At 53.6% G+C, this 13824-nt stretch overlaps 1 protein-coding gene across 2 annotated transcripts in view; it reads left to right on the forward strand.

The window, feature by feature from the left end:
- The window catches only part of RHBDF1 (rhomboid 5 homolog 1), a 36913-nt gene that overhangs the window by 21291 nt on the left and 1798 nt on the right, over nt 1-13824 (forward strand). Inside the window, exons 4-17 of one of the 2 annotated variants that reach the window (XM_086759434.1) lie at nt 534-635; nt 3368-3581; nt 5323-5529; nt 6259-6381; nt 6521-6681; nt 8085-8336; nt 8965-9076; nt 9954-10028; nt 10618-10779; nt 10887-10987; nt 11719-11782; nt 12232-12326; nt 13192-13267; nt 13528-13628. In XM_086759434.1, the coding sequence (XP_086615560.1) occupies nt 534-635; nt 3368-3581; nt 5323-5529; nt 6259-6381; nt 6521-6681; nt 8085-8336; nt 8965-9076; nt 9954-10028; nt 10618-10779; nt 10887-10987; nt 11719-11782; nt 12232-12326; nt 13192-13267; nt 13528-13628 (1845 nt within the window). The remainder of the gene's footprint in view (nt 1-533; nt 636-3367; nt 3582-5322; nt 5530-6258; nt 6382-6520; nt 6682-8084; nt 8337-8964; nt 9077-9953; nt 10029-10617; nt 10780-10886; nt 10988-11718; nt 11783-12231; nt 12327-13191; nt 13268-13527; nt 13629-13824) is intronic. The other variant, XM_086759435.1, reaches the window with a different exon arrangement.

A 13824-nucleotide genomic window follows, 5' to 3' on the forward strand; every position in this document is an offset into this window, starting at 1 on the left:
GCCTGAGTGCAGGCATGTAACGCCATTTCCAGTCTCCCGGGGTGTCCGAGATGTCTGCACGAGACAGCAGTTGTGGCACAGATGGACTTGTGGCCAAGGTGAGACCAGGGTCAAACAGAACGGGCCCAAGTCACTTCCAGGGGCATCAGACGCCTGTATCTGAGAGCAGAACATATCTTGGCCTGCTGACACCTCCATAGTTTCATGCTGCAGTGTCCAAAGCCAGCCAGTGGGATCTGTAGCTGGGTGACTGGGCAGAAAAAGGCTGATCACAGAGGTCTGGGGATGCGGAAGGATTTTAGCATCCCTGCTGTCTTCAAGGGCAATGGGAAATATACATCAGTGTTGTGTGTCTAGAGTTTGGTTGCTTCCCTTAGGCCATGCTCTCGGCTGGAGTCTGCTGTCGTGTGCAGCGTGGCATAACTGCCGCCGATGCAGCTGGAAAAGAGACGGGGAGGTGCTGGCTGCAGGTCACTGCTCCCCTCCGCAGCCCTGCAGGCTCCTTCCCTTCAGCTGTCTTTTCTTTGCAGCAGACAAGTACGGTTTCAAAGGAGTCAGACCCTGCCCGTTCGTGGGTACCGGGCGGGCAGGAGTTCCCTGAGAAAGCGGCAGTCCCTGCCCCGATCGTTTTTCAGGTACTGGTAGCACTGAGTGTGAAACCCACCCCTGCATGTGTGTGCAAGGGCTGTTGTGAACTGCACAGACCCTGACCGTTGCTGGGACCACGCTGCCTTCCCAGGGATGGCCAGGAGGCCTACAAACGGGCAGCAGTGAGAAAGTTCACGTGTGCATCTAACAAAAACCAACAGTCACTCCTACTAAATACATCGGCAGCTGTCAATGAGTAGCATGGACTAACAAGCTGTCCACCTGCCAGCCTCACTCCCTGCTGCCTTTCCTAACGAGCTATCAACCTCCCAGTGTTCCCTGTAGCTGGAATCTCTCCCCAGGGCAGCCACAGCGCAGTCTGCCTTTGCTAGCGTCAGTGCAACGTGTGGCGTATGCATATGTTGGCCTCAACGCCTCCTTGGGGCAGAAGGGGAAGGAGAGGAAGCGGCACCGAGCAGGTGCCAGTCGTGTTGGTCCAGATGGGGCTCAGAAGCTGATGAATGGAGCAGAGGATCCACCCTTTCCCTGTTGACATCATGGCTTTTTCTAATCCAAGTGTCACTGTCTTCTTTTTGAGGTGGAGGTCTTCGTTTAGTTAGCACCAAGGAGATGAGCCACTCTGGGAGTCCAGGGCACAGTGGCCCTTTGACCATCACCCCAGAATGGAGCTCAGTAAACTTTTAAATCAGACTGACAATGTGACTTTGTGCGTGCAAGGACTGGACCTAATGCCCCAAGTCCGTTCCCGTCCTGCCTTCCTCACTGCTCCCCTTGGCCAGATGCCACCCTGGCAGTGTGTCCACCTTTGTTGACTGCTTGCATTTGGTCTTGGGCTTTTAGGACTGGTTGGCTCAGTTTGATAGAAGAGCAAGGGGTGGCTCTGGGGGGTCTGTAGGACCTGGTGGGGCTCCTCAGCTGGTTGCTGGGGTGTTCAGCATCTTGCCAGAGTGTTCTAGATACCCTGAACTCTGTGGTCAGCCCTCCTGGACTAGCTTCACTATGGTCAGAGAGTAGGACAGCCCTTTACCCTGGCCTTGAACCAGCAGTGGTCTCTGGCAGTTCAGGAGTGGTCCTCCAAAGCAGGACCTTCCAGGCTAGCTAGATGGGCCATTCATCTGCAGGCTCATACAGGCGCAAACGACCCTCAGTCCTCCCCCTTTGAGAGGTGGCCCCAGGTACAGGCTTGTCACCCAAGGCCACCTTGGTGTTGAAATACTGGTTACGGCAGCCTACGAGATGCCCTCTGAATTGTAGGACTCTTTTTGTGGCCTGTGTTGTACCTGTGCATCTGCACAGCCAGAGCATTACCTTTGTGCTGTGGGCTTGGCTCGGGTCTGTCAGGCCGGGCACTGGCCCCAGACCCTTCTGCTCTGGCTCTGTTGAGATGTGGGTCCAGGGAGCAAAGCCGTGCTGCGAGATGTGCGCGTAGCCCTGTCTCTGGGGTCTGGCCCCTGTTGACTTGCTGGAGGCACTTGGAGACATTTGGGTCGGCAAGGTCAGGTGAGATGTAGCAGTGGCCCCCTTGACCTTCAGTGGCCTGCTGAAGGGTCTGTTCTGGGTCGCTGGGAGAACGGGGAATGCTGAGGGCGATGCGTGGTGGGGTGCAGCTGGAGGTTTTAGCAGGAGAGGCTGTGAGAGCTTTGAATTCACATCTTTTTACGTGGCAGCACACCTTTACCTGTTGGTTGATAGTATTTTTGCTTGGTAGGGTGCAAACCACGGGGCTGCTTTCTTGTGTCCAGTGCACTGACTCCGTTCCACTGCGTGACCTAATTCTAGACTTAGCCCAGCCGTTACTCCAGTGTGTGTTTTAATACTCCCTTTGTGATCTGTGAGGTCTTGCTTCTCAGCAGCTGGAAATCCTGCCACTGAGCAGGGGGCCTGACACCGGGCTTTTGGCTTTGGCTTGGAAGGACTTTGAGGTTTTGACACATGGGCCAGACAACTGTAGGCTGACACAGCTTGTCATCTTCTGAGGAAGGATTAAGCACAGTGGCAAAGGCTTGGCAGGGCTGCGATGGTCTTTGTAGGTTTAGGGTACCAGCTGTCCTGCAGTATTTGAAGCAGGTTGTTAGTCTGACTTACCACAATCCCTCTCTGACTTCCTTGGGGTTTTGCTTCTGATCTAGAGCTCTTCTGTGACAGCAGCCACTTGGCAGCAAACTTACCTCACGGCTGCAGCCTTGCGCTCCTCCTTCTGCGACCAGCAGCTTAGAGCTGTGTGTGTCTGCCCTAGCAGAGACCAGGACCACAGCAAACATTTGCCATCAATCTTCTCTTTGAGGAGGATGGAAATCCTGCAGCGTGAGATGGAGAAGTTAGGAATATCCTGGGAGTGTGGGAGGAGGCTGGGAGAGAACTGTGAATTCTGCTGGCTCTTGGGAGAAGCTACAGAGTCATGAAAGAGTAGGGTCCCACAACGGGGCCTAGAGCTGGCCTGCAGACGGTAAGTGTTTTCAGTAGATGGTTTTTAAAGAAAAAAAGACAAACTGTCCTTTACACACAGTGAATCTCTCCTGTCATTTTTTTTTGTCTGTCTTAAGAAACAGAATGCTCTTGCAGGTTGAACGTATCTGGCCAGCATCTGTCAGGTTGCTAAAACCAGCTGAGGACAGGCTGCAAGATGCTTGTGGGGAAGAGTTCTGCCTGCCTTTGAATTGGGGTGGGCTGGAAGTGACCATCAGCGGTTTTGTCTTTTCATGTGCATAGTCCAAGCAAACGTAATGCTCCTTTGCACTTGTATGCTGGCATCTTTCAGAGGCACAGCGGACTGGTTTGGCGTGAGCAAAGACAGTGATGCTACTCAGAAATGGCAGAGAAAGAGCCTCCGGCACTGCAGCCTGCGGTATGGGAAGCTGAAACCTCAGGTCATCCGGGAAATGGACTTGCCCAGTCAGGACAATATTTCTCTAACAAGCACGGAGACTCCCCCTCCGCTCTACGTCGGGCCCTGCCAGCTGGGCATGCAAAAGGTGAGTCAAGGCCGGGACAGAGTCAAGGCCGTTTGACCTTCCTTTGGCAGCTGGGATCTATCCACGGGCTCAGTTCTGCCTGGACATGTCTGGGCTCCGTGCTCAGACACTTCCCATGTCTCAGATACAGCTTGGTAGACTCTCCTTCAGCAGCCTCTCTCCAGTCTCGTTGGCTGAGATCCCTCAGCTGTTTTGGTAGGCTCAGCTCAGAGCTGTATTTGTCACGTTGTGGCTATGGTGGTGGTTAGATGTGTGCAGCGTGTCCAAGAGCTCTTAGGTCAGACTTTTTGCTGCTGTTTTGCAAGGACAAAACTCTGTCGTATGCAGAGTGGCCAGTATCCTGAACCCCAATATTCAGTAACAGACCTGGTATCACTCAGGACGCTTGATCATTGTCCGAAGCAGAATGTAGGCAGTAGCACAGCTGCTGTCCTTATAGAAACCTGGTTATGTTTTAGGACCTTGGAAGTGTCTCTTGCGTCAGCAGTACTACAGCTCTGCTCATGGGTCCTCAGAAATGGTTGTGGGTGTCTGCAAAGGGCATCTGGTCGCCCCCTACTCAGTACCTCCAAGTGTGACCCCAGGAGACAGGACCCAGTCAAGCACATCCAGTTACCAGCACTTCAGAACTACTCCACAGTATCTCAGCTCTTCCCTTTGCTCCTGCTTGGTAACAGTAATTAATGTGGTTGATTACTGTGCATTAGTGAGCACCAGTGCAACCTGGGCAAATGGGGAAACAAATTCCTTCCAAAACAGGTTGGTCTGTGACCTGAAGCCTGGCTTCATCACTGAAGCAGAGGAGGATATTGTGCATCTTTCAGTCAAGTTTCACCTTGTTGTGCTCTTTCCCGTTTTCTTACTAGCCAAAGTGTCTTGCAGTGAGTCTTTGGTCACAGGAGACTCAGAAATATTGTTGGGCTCCGTGTGGGCTACATTAAATCAGAACGTGGTATCAGTAGGTGTAAACCAGTAAAGCTTCCTGTTGCATGTGCAACTGTGAATTAAAAAAACGCTCGTAAAACATTAGGATAAAGCATAGAAGTCTTATGGAAACCACAGCTGTGATGATGTAAGGACAGAGGGAAGGTTTGTAGCTGAAGGCAATATTTTCATTAGGTTGATTTGTATGTTTGGAAGAAGTGGGAGCTTTGGCCTGAGGAGCCCCGAAGAAGGGCTTGCAGCTCCCGGACGCTTGCCTGCTTTTTGCAGCTGTTAGAACTTAATTAATGTACAGATGTAAATATACAGTTAAGCTTCAACAGGATGCTGCTTAAGTCCTGGGCTGTCCAGTATCAGAAAGGAAAATAGCTGGAGAAAAAGCATGGCTGTTTCCAGGGATTTCTTGAACTCCGGTTCAGACAGCACGTTCTCTGACTGTAGAGCTTGCTGTCACAGGAGATGAGTGAAACAAAGAGCCTAGGAAGGGCTGAAGGAGGTTTGGAGTCTCCTGTGAAGATCAGGAACATTCTGAGTGAAAACAGTCAATACCAACAAAAGGGAAAAAGAAGAAGAAAGGGCAGGGGAGAGGTTTGAGGCTCACAGATAGGGCTTAGCATGTAATAAGTTATTCTGTATCTCCCTCTTGTAGAATTGTTTGTTGCTCCGTCCAGCCTGGTTCTTGGTCAGTCCCAGGAGACAGACCGTTCTCATGGTCTCAAGATGTTTGCTTGGAGGGAGGAGGGCTTGGTAGGGAAAGGGTTTGGGGGTGAGTTGACTAATTGGCTGCTTCTCTCGGCAGATCATAGACCCCTTGGCCCGCGGCCGAGCTTTCCGTATGGCTGATGACAATGACGGCTGCAGCATGCCACACACACCGATCACGCCAGGCGCCACATCGCTCTGCTCCTTCACCAGCTCGCGCTCAGGGTTCAATCGCCTCCCACGACGGCGGAAACGAGAGTCTGTTGCCAAAATGAGTTTCCGAGCAGCTGCGGCTTTGGTGAAGGTACTGTCTGTGGGAGGGCAGAGACCATTCTGGTGGCAGGATGGAGCTCTGCCCTGAGAGAAGGGTGAGAGGGAAGGGGCTGCTGAGCAGAGGGTGGGGAGAGCAGTGGTGGAGTGGAAGAAACCAAGCCATCTCCTGTTCTGTTTCAGCTGTGTGTCTAGGAGGCAGGATTTGCAATAAGCAGGGATGATGGCCAGGAACAGGAACAGATGGAACAGGTCTTGCTTTCTTTTTATTGGCCTGAGGGCTTTGATTTCCACAGCCAGCAGCCTCAGAGCATTCCAGCAGGTCCAGTTCAGCTCGCCTGGACCTCTGGGCTGTCCATCTGCACCTGGTCAGCAGTCATGGAAGAGCAGAAGTACCTGAGGCTCTTACTATGCAAGTCTCTTCATCCTGCCATGTTTCTGCTTTCCTGGGCCCAGTGAACCTTTTGCTGTGTCCAGTACCGCACGTCCTTGGGGTTTGGTCAGAAACATTGTACCATACGTGGTACAGGAGCGTGTTGCAAGCCTCATCCGCATGGGACATGGGCACTGGGGATTGGGACGTGGGGTGATACTTGTGAGTCTCACCAGGAAGGTGTCTTACATCAGTGAGTCTGCTGTGCTCCACACACAAACGTGAACCAGCTCAGCGCTTGGGCTCCCTCTGCGCTGACTGGGGTGGCCCAGCCTGTGCCTGGGGTTCAGATTTCCGGCAGTGACTCGATGCTACTTTTTCTGGCTACAGGGGCGCTCTGTGAAGGACAGCACCCTGAGGAGAGCTCAGCGGCGCAGCTTCACCCCAGCAAGTTTCCTGGAGGAGGACACGGTGGATTTTCCAGATGAGCTAGACACTTCTTTCTTTGCTCGGGTGAGGGGCAGGGCTCTGGCATGGTACTGGCCCCAGAGGCAGTGCAGGACTCTAGCTCTGGCAGGACTGTGCATTGCAGAGTGGGCGTCTCAAATGGGTTGCTGGCTTCTTCTGATGGGACTTCTGTTTCTCTGCCCAGGAAGGAGTTCTTCATGAGGAGCTCTCTACTTACCCAGATGAAGTGTTTGAGTCGCCGTCAGAAGCTGCAATCAAAGATGCTGAGGTGAAACCTCTGGATCAGACAGATCTCACAGGAGGTGCCTTGGACAAAAATGAACTTGAAAGAAGCCACTTGTTACTGTGAGTATCTTCGTGGAAGCTGCCAAAGCCCAACATGGAGTGGCCAACCCGTTCAGAGTGGGGCCTTTGTTTCTGGGCAGCTGATGGGGCAAGGCCATGGAGGCAGCCAGGATCTGAGTGCTGTGGGTGCTTGTGCAGAGCTGAAAGAGCAGTGCAGTGATGGGTTTTCTTTAAAGTCAGCTTAGGACCTCCTGCCCCAGCTACCCATGCATGTGAAAGGTGACTCTAAGGCCACCTGTGCAGTCTCTCCGGTAACTTCCAGCCTCATGTGATGTGTTTCGGAGACTGTATCATGCCTTGGGGAAACAAAAGACACTTCAAATCAGCTGTGAGGATGCTGGGGGTGCAGCCTTTGGCTATGGAGGATGTAGCAAAAGACAAGACTGTGCCATTGCCACAGTCACCAGGAACTGTTGTCTCGCTCCAAGGAGCAGTGTGAAGCATTGCTGAGTGTCGAGCTGGGCTACATTCCTCACTTGAAACGAGAGAAAGGTGTGGCACTGATGCCGAGAGCCCTACAAATATGTGGGTGGTACTGTACTGTGCGCGTAGATTTTTTCCACCTGAGTAACTGGTACTGAGTAATTGCTCTGTGTTGTTTCCGAGTCAGCTCTAGCTTAGCTAGCAGAGAGCTCCGCTGGGTGTGAACATGGAGCAGACAGGGAGGTCCTTGTTGTGGTTCTGCTGCTCACAGCCCATCTTGCTGTGTTGGCCCTTTCCCTTCAAGTGTTTCCAAGAACTTGACTCAGCCTTAACATAAGTGGAAGCAGCAAATGGTGGGAGTTTGTAGTCACTCCTCTGAGATGGTCTTAGTATTGTTGGCTCCATTTGGACCTCCTTAAACAGGTTTATTTATTGAGGAAAATACATTTGTTTCACACTTCAGAGAACTGTTATCAGAATCATAGTCTAGTGTCATTTTGGGTGGCCAGGTGTTTATTTTGGCATAGGCTGATAGCCTAGCACCGGAAATATTGGAAAATAGCACATCCGGAACACAGAAACCACCTGAACTCTTGGGGCAAGAGCAGGCTGCAGTGGAATCTCCACTTTCTGTTGGAGAAGGACTTCGCAAAGGAAAAGTTATGGAAAGGTTAACCTAGTTGGGACTTTCAGCTTTATAAAAATGCATCTTCTTCAAGGTGCAGTATTGAAAATAGCTGAAGCTTCACAGCAGTGCTTTTGTTTTCAGATTCTCTCTCATCCTGTTGCTTGTCTGTACTTCAGAGCTGTCGTGATCTCTCCAAGATGCTCTTTCAGAAAAAAGTTTGTCAGCTGGTTTCTCTGGCCACTTCTGACAACCATTGTCATTATGCAGCGGGGGTCATTTAGGAAGCCGGAGACCAAAGGGAAGGGCTGGTTCCCAGAGAAAGAAACCATTGCTGTCCCACTTTTTATTTCAGCCCACTGGAGCGAGGCTGGAGGAAGCAAAAGGATGGGGCCCTGGCACAGCCCAAGGTCCGCTTGAGGCAGGAGGTGGTGAGCGTCAGCCCACAGAAGCGTGGCCAGCGCATCGCCGTCCCTGTCAGGAAGCTCTTCGCCAAGGAGAAGAGGCCGTATGGCCTGGGGATGGTGGGGAAGCTGACAAACCGTACATACCGCAAGCGCATTGACAGCTATGTCAAGCGGCAGATTGAGGACATGGACGATCACAGGTGAGAGCTGCGGTCACGGACGGGGTCCCAACAAAACTAGCGAGTGAGTGACTGCTGTTGCTCCTTGGTGACTTGGGTCACTGCCTCAGAGTGGTTGGGTGAAACCTGCTGCTCAGACCCTCCTAGTCTGTATCCTTGAGGTACAGCGCAAGCTGCAGCAGACAGCAGCATGTCAGCATCAGTGTGCACTGGGAGCTCCCCCTGCTCCTCGTGTTGTTTCGGGTGTCTGTATCTCTGCTGTCTGGAGGGACTGCAGGTCTCTGCCTCAGTGCCACTGTCCTGTGATGAACAGGAAGGCTCAGGTATCCTTGCCCCTAATCGTTCCCCTGAAGTTGTTATTTCAGACACATAGCACTCTTTGGTATCAGGCTTATGTGTTCTCATGGATGTTTTTTAGGGAAAGGGTGGCTTGCCCAGTGTAATGGAGGAGTCAGAGTAAACAGTCTGTCTGCCAGCAAGACCTTAGGTCATTGCCTCCAGTCTTGTGCATCCCTAGGTGATCCTGTCCCCGTACCCCAATTCTGCCAAGGTCCCTGGGGAAAAACAGCAGCTTTTGTCCTGTGTTCTGTGAGTAGCTGTAATATGCCTGGGTTTCTGCCTCTGATCTTGTCCCTTTCCCTCCATCCAGACCTTTTTTCACTTACTGGGTCACCTTTGTGCATTCACTCATCACCATCCTCGCTGTGTGCATCTACGGCATTGCCCCTGTGGGGTTCTCACAACATGAAACTGTTGATTCAGTAAGTAAATCCCTCTGACTTGCCTGGAGCGTGGTTGTGTCTCAGCCCTCAGCTGCTGGCTCTTGTGTCAGTCTTCAGCACACGGGGTATTTGCCTGAGGGCCTTGATGACTGGACACTGGGTGTGCAGCCATGAGCCGCTACGCTGCCTTCTCTCCCTCCTGCAGTCACATTGCCCTAGACATCAAATTATATCCGGCACAAAGCATGGTGGGCTGTTTGCAGGCTCTTCTCTCTGTGCTGGGAGCCCTTTCAAACAACTCGTTCCCCTCCTGGTGGAGACCAGACGGATGTTCATGGCAAGGAAATATTTCGAACCTGAGTTAAGTTTTTGCAACAGCTGCAGGATTTTACTTCTGTCAGGACCAAAACTGACCTGTCTGACTTTGAGAGCTGAACTCAAAGCTGTTTGTAGCCTTCCCACGCGTTGTTAAAGGTCTCTGAGGTACACATTTCTAGAGCCATATCCTTGCTGCATGCAGGGGTGCCCTGAGGAGCTTCTCACCTACGTGTCTGGCAGCTTTCCGGGCACTGTCACCAGCACCTGAGCCTACACTGCTGGCAGGTGCTGCTTATACTTCTGAGCTGTGAGAAGCTTTTTGCAGGCTCTCAAACCAGTCCTAGGTTTCCAGGCCCTGGGAAAGCTGAAGTAGCCAGAGACAGACATTTTAAAATTGAAATCTTAACCTGAAGGTGTCCAGGTCTTAATGGCGGTTTACCTGTGATCCTGCAAAAGACCAGTTTGAGAGAACTCTGTGCCTGGTTGTTGCTGTGGGGATTTCTGTTCATCCTGGGATACTGTTTCCACCAGCCTCTGCTGCTTGCCCTGCTGACCAGTGGACAGGAGCTCATGGGGCTCTCTCTTTCTCTTCTTGCAGGTCTTGCGAAACAGAGGGGTTTATGAAAATGTCAAATACGTTCAGCAGGAAAACTTCTGGATCGGCCCCAGCTCAGTGAGTGGCTGGGACTGTTGGTGGGCTGACGGAGGACTGCATTCCGCAGCCCTGCCACCAGAGGAACCAGGGTTCTCTGCTGCTTGGAGCTTGGTGCTAGCAGCTCCTGCTGTTGGTTGGACATCCCGTGGGGTCCTGCTGACACTGGCAGGGTGCAGTGGTGCTCCTGGTCCAAACAACCTGCAACGTGGGCTACCAGGAGGCTGGGTTGGACCTTAGCACTCCTGCTTTGCACCCTGTTCCTACAAAGCTAAGCATGGGGCCGGAGAAAACGCAGGGGTTGTATGGTGTGTGACAGCTTTCCTGATGCCATTCCCTCTGAGAAAGGCTGTTGTGTCCTAAAGTTTCCTTTCCCAGCCACAGCACTGGCCTTTCTGGGGCCATGGGCAAGGAAATCTCGGAACTTTTGTTCTGGGCTTGCCTTCTTCAAAGCAAATACTGAGAGTGTGCCTGATGTGTGTTGGGCTTCATCATGCAGGGCTTGTCCTTGGTCCCTTGAGCCCTGCTAGGGGTACCCCTTGCAGTTCCCCCAGCCCCAGGCAATCGTTCCGTGCCCTTTGGCTGAGCTGGGCATTTCCATCTCTGCCAGGAGGCCCTGATTCACCTAGGGGCCAAGTTCTCACCGTGCATGAGGCAGGACCAGCAAGTGCACAGCTTCATCAGCGCCAAGCGGGAGAAGGAGAAGCACTCGGCTTGCTGCGTGCGAAATGACAAGTCGGGCTGCGTGCAGACCTCGGAGGAGGAGTGCTCGGTGAGTTCAGTGGCCCCTTTCCTGCTGTCGCTGCAGGCTCAGGGCCGCTTTTGTTGATGCTTCTCCCAGCCTGGGTTTCGCAGTGACACCTCTCCTCTCTCCTGCAGTCCACGCTGGCCGTGTGGGTGAAGTGGCCTCACCACCCCAGCACACCAATGCTGGCAGGAAGCAAGAGGCAGTTTGGGTCTGTTTGTCATCAGGACCCCAGGTGAGTCCTGCCTAGCTCTGGTGACATCCTGGGGAGGGGCAGGGCTGTGTGACAGTACAGAGAGGTACGGAGTCCCAGACCAGTGGGTTGCTGGATGGGACAGCAGCTGCTCTGGAGACCAAGGGATATGTGGGCAGTGACATCCCTACCTGCCCCAACGGCTGCAAGGGGGACAGAGGCAGAGTGTGGTGCTATTTCTGCTCCCCCTAGTCTCTGTTGTTGGCTGCCCACCTGCACAGTGGCTGCTTGCGAGCTACAGGTGCCTTCCTCATCCCTCTCCCCCTCCTCAGGTGCTCCCTGCACAGGCTCCTTTCTCGGGGTACAGCAGTCATATTCCCCTGTGCCCCAAAGCCCTGCCAGCCTCTGGGTGCCACGGCACACCTTTGTCCCTGGTCACCATGGGCTGATGGAGGGCTGGGACCAGCTGAATGCCCACCTTTGGGGTTGTCTCCACCTGGGAAGGAGGCAGCGAGTTGCTAGGCAGCTGCGTGCTCTTGGACGGCTGTCTTTGCGCTGAAGCTGTGATCTCTGCTGGCTGGAAGGAGGATGCGGCTTTGATCGGCACAGCCTTGGCTGCTCTGTGTAGCATGTCACCAGCCTGGGACAGAGAGGGGCTGTGGGACTGCACCCTGGGGACAGGGACAGTCTGGTGGCTCCCTGGGGGATCCTGCCTGCTGCTGGTGCTAGGGAGAGGAATTTCTCAGGGTGATTTCTGTTTTCTGTTGCTGCAGGGTGTGTGAGCAGCCAGCCTCGATGGAGCCGCATGAGTGGCCGGATGACATCACCAAATGGCCGGTGAGCATCGCTGGTGGCATGGGGCCTGTTTGGGCAGCTGGAATATGACCTTTGCACCCCACTATGCAGAGGCACAGCTGTGGTGGTGGAGGGGGTCTCTGGTGCAGCTTCCTGTTCATTGTCACAAACACCAGACCAGGGCAGCCATGGTTTTGTCTGGCCAAGGCTCAAAGCCCTCCAACAACAAAAGTTCCCCCTGTGCCATCTGAAGCCCTGGGCCCTGCCTGGTAACAGGGTGATGGAGACTGACTGCGCCTCTGGGCATTTTTATCCCTCGGCAGAGAGCAGGCATTGATTGAGGCTCAGGCAGACAGGCTGTTGGGCTCCATCCTGCTGTCAGAAGGAGGCCTTGGAGGCCCATGTCTGTGGGACAGCCCAAGGAGCTGTTTTGATTTTAGCCAGGCAGCATGCAAAGCCATGACTGACTGCAGCCTGTTGTCATTTTCCAGATCTGCACAAAAAACAGTGCTGGGAATTACACCAACCACCTTCACATGGACTGCGTGATTACAGGCCGGCCCTGCTGCATTGGGACCAAAGGAAGGTAGTGAGTTTTACCTGTACGGAGAGGGGCCCCTTTTCAAGTTGCAGACACAGCCATTTCCCCTCCTTGTCCTTATCACACGCCGCCCAGAGCCATGACGGGTCTCACAGATGGAGCAGGAGATGCCAGCCAGCCTGAGTTTTCAGTGCGGCTCAAGTGCTCCTGCAGTTTGGAGGGACTCAGATCCCAAGGGATTAAATACTTCTTCTGGGGAGTTGTGCACTCTTCCTTGGGAATGGCCAGCTTGGTCCTGACAGGCTACGTTGGCCCCAGCCTGACATCCCTGAGATGTCAGGAAATGACCTGCTCTGGGTTTGCCTAGGAGGAAGATGCTGTTCTTCCTCGTGTTGCTCCTGAGCTTGAGAAGTTGCTCAGTGCTTGAGTCTGGCTTTCCCTGCTAGAGAGAAAAATCAGTGCTGTCCCAAGGAGTGTCTCTGTCCCTGGAAGTGGTGACCAAGATGCTCTTGGCCTGGCCCCCTCCCCTTTCCGCTCTGTCAGCTATGGAGGCACAAGATTTCCCCAGCCCCAGAGACACAGCTTCCTCAAGCTCTGGTGGTTCTGTCTCAGCTTTAGCACTTGTTTTGGACCCCCTGCATGCAGGGTGTTATCTCTGGTGGTGACTCAGGCTTGAGTGTGGGAGAGAAGCAGGAGGGGTGTACAGAGAGTGGCACTGGGCCCAAATGGGAATGTATTAGTGCCTCTTGCAGAGACACTACGGCATGTCGGGGCAGCTGAAGGCATCAGTTCTCACAGGCAGACTTGGGATGAGATAAATGGGAGTGGGTGGCCTGGGAGGGCACGGGATGGTGCATTGTGCCCTCCATGTGTTACTTGTTCCTCATTTTGATAACTGTGCCTCCTCTAGGTGTGAAATAACCTCCCGGGAGTATTGTGAATTTATGCGGGGCTATTTCCATGAGGAGGCAACACTCTGCTCTCAGGTAAGTGTGGAGCTGGGGGTTTGTACGGCCACCCTTCTCCCTCCCGTTCCCCTTAGCAGTTTGGCAAGATCTGGGGGCAGCTGTGCTGCCATAAGGAATGGGTGAGGCTGTATGTGACTCGCTGTTGAGGACAAGGGTTGGGGCTGGATACAGAGAAGAGGGAGGAGAGCCCCTCTCTCAGAGCAAACTGCGGTCTCTGCTCTGGCCGTGGTGAAGGGCCGTGCTGGCTGGCACACCTCCCAACCCCCGTTCTGCCCTAGGTGCACTGCATGGATGATGTCTGTGGGCTCCTCCCTTTCCTGAACCCAGAAGTCCCTGACCAGTTCTACCGCCTCTGGCTCTCGCTTTTCCTCCATGCTGGGTAAGCAGAGACGTAAAACTTCCACTCTCTGGGTGGGGGAGCCCTGAACCCTGGGGTTGCTATGAGGGTTGTTCTGGCAGTCCCTTCTCTGGGGGACGTGCGGGTGCTGAGCTGTTGTCCCTGCTGAGGTTTGCTGGGAGGGCTGGTAGAGGTGTGGGCAACGCCAGACCAGGAGCTCTCAGCAAGGTTTGGCAAA

This window comes from Chlamydotis macqueenii, chromosome 15 (assembly GCF_036417535.1).
Source record: "Chlamydotis macqueenii isolate bChlMac1 chromosome 15, bChlMac1.mat, whole genome shotgun sequence".
NCBI classification, from domain to species: Eukaryota; Metazoa; Chordata; class Aves; order Otidiformes; family Otididae; genus Chlamydotis; species Chlamydotis macqueenii.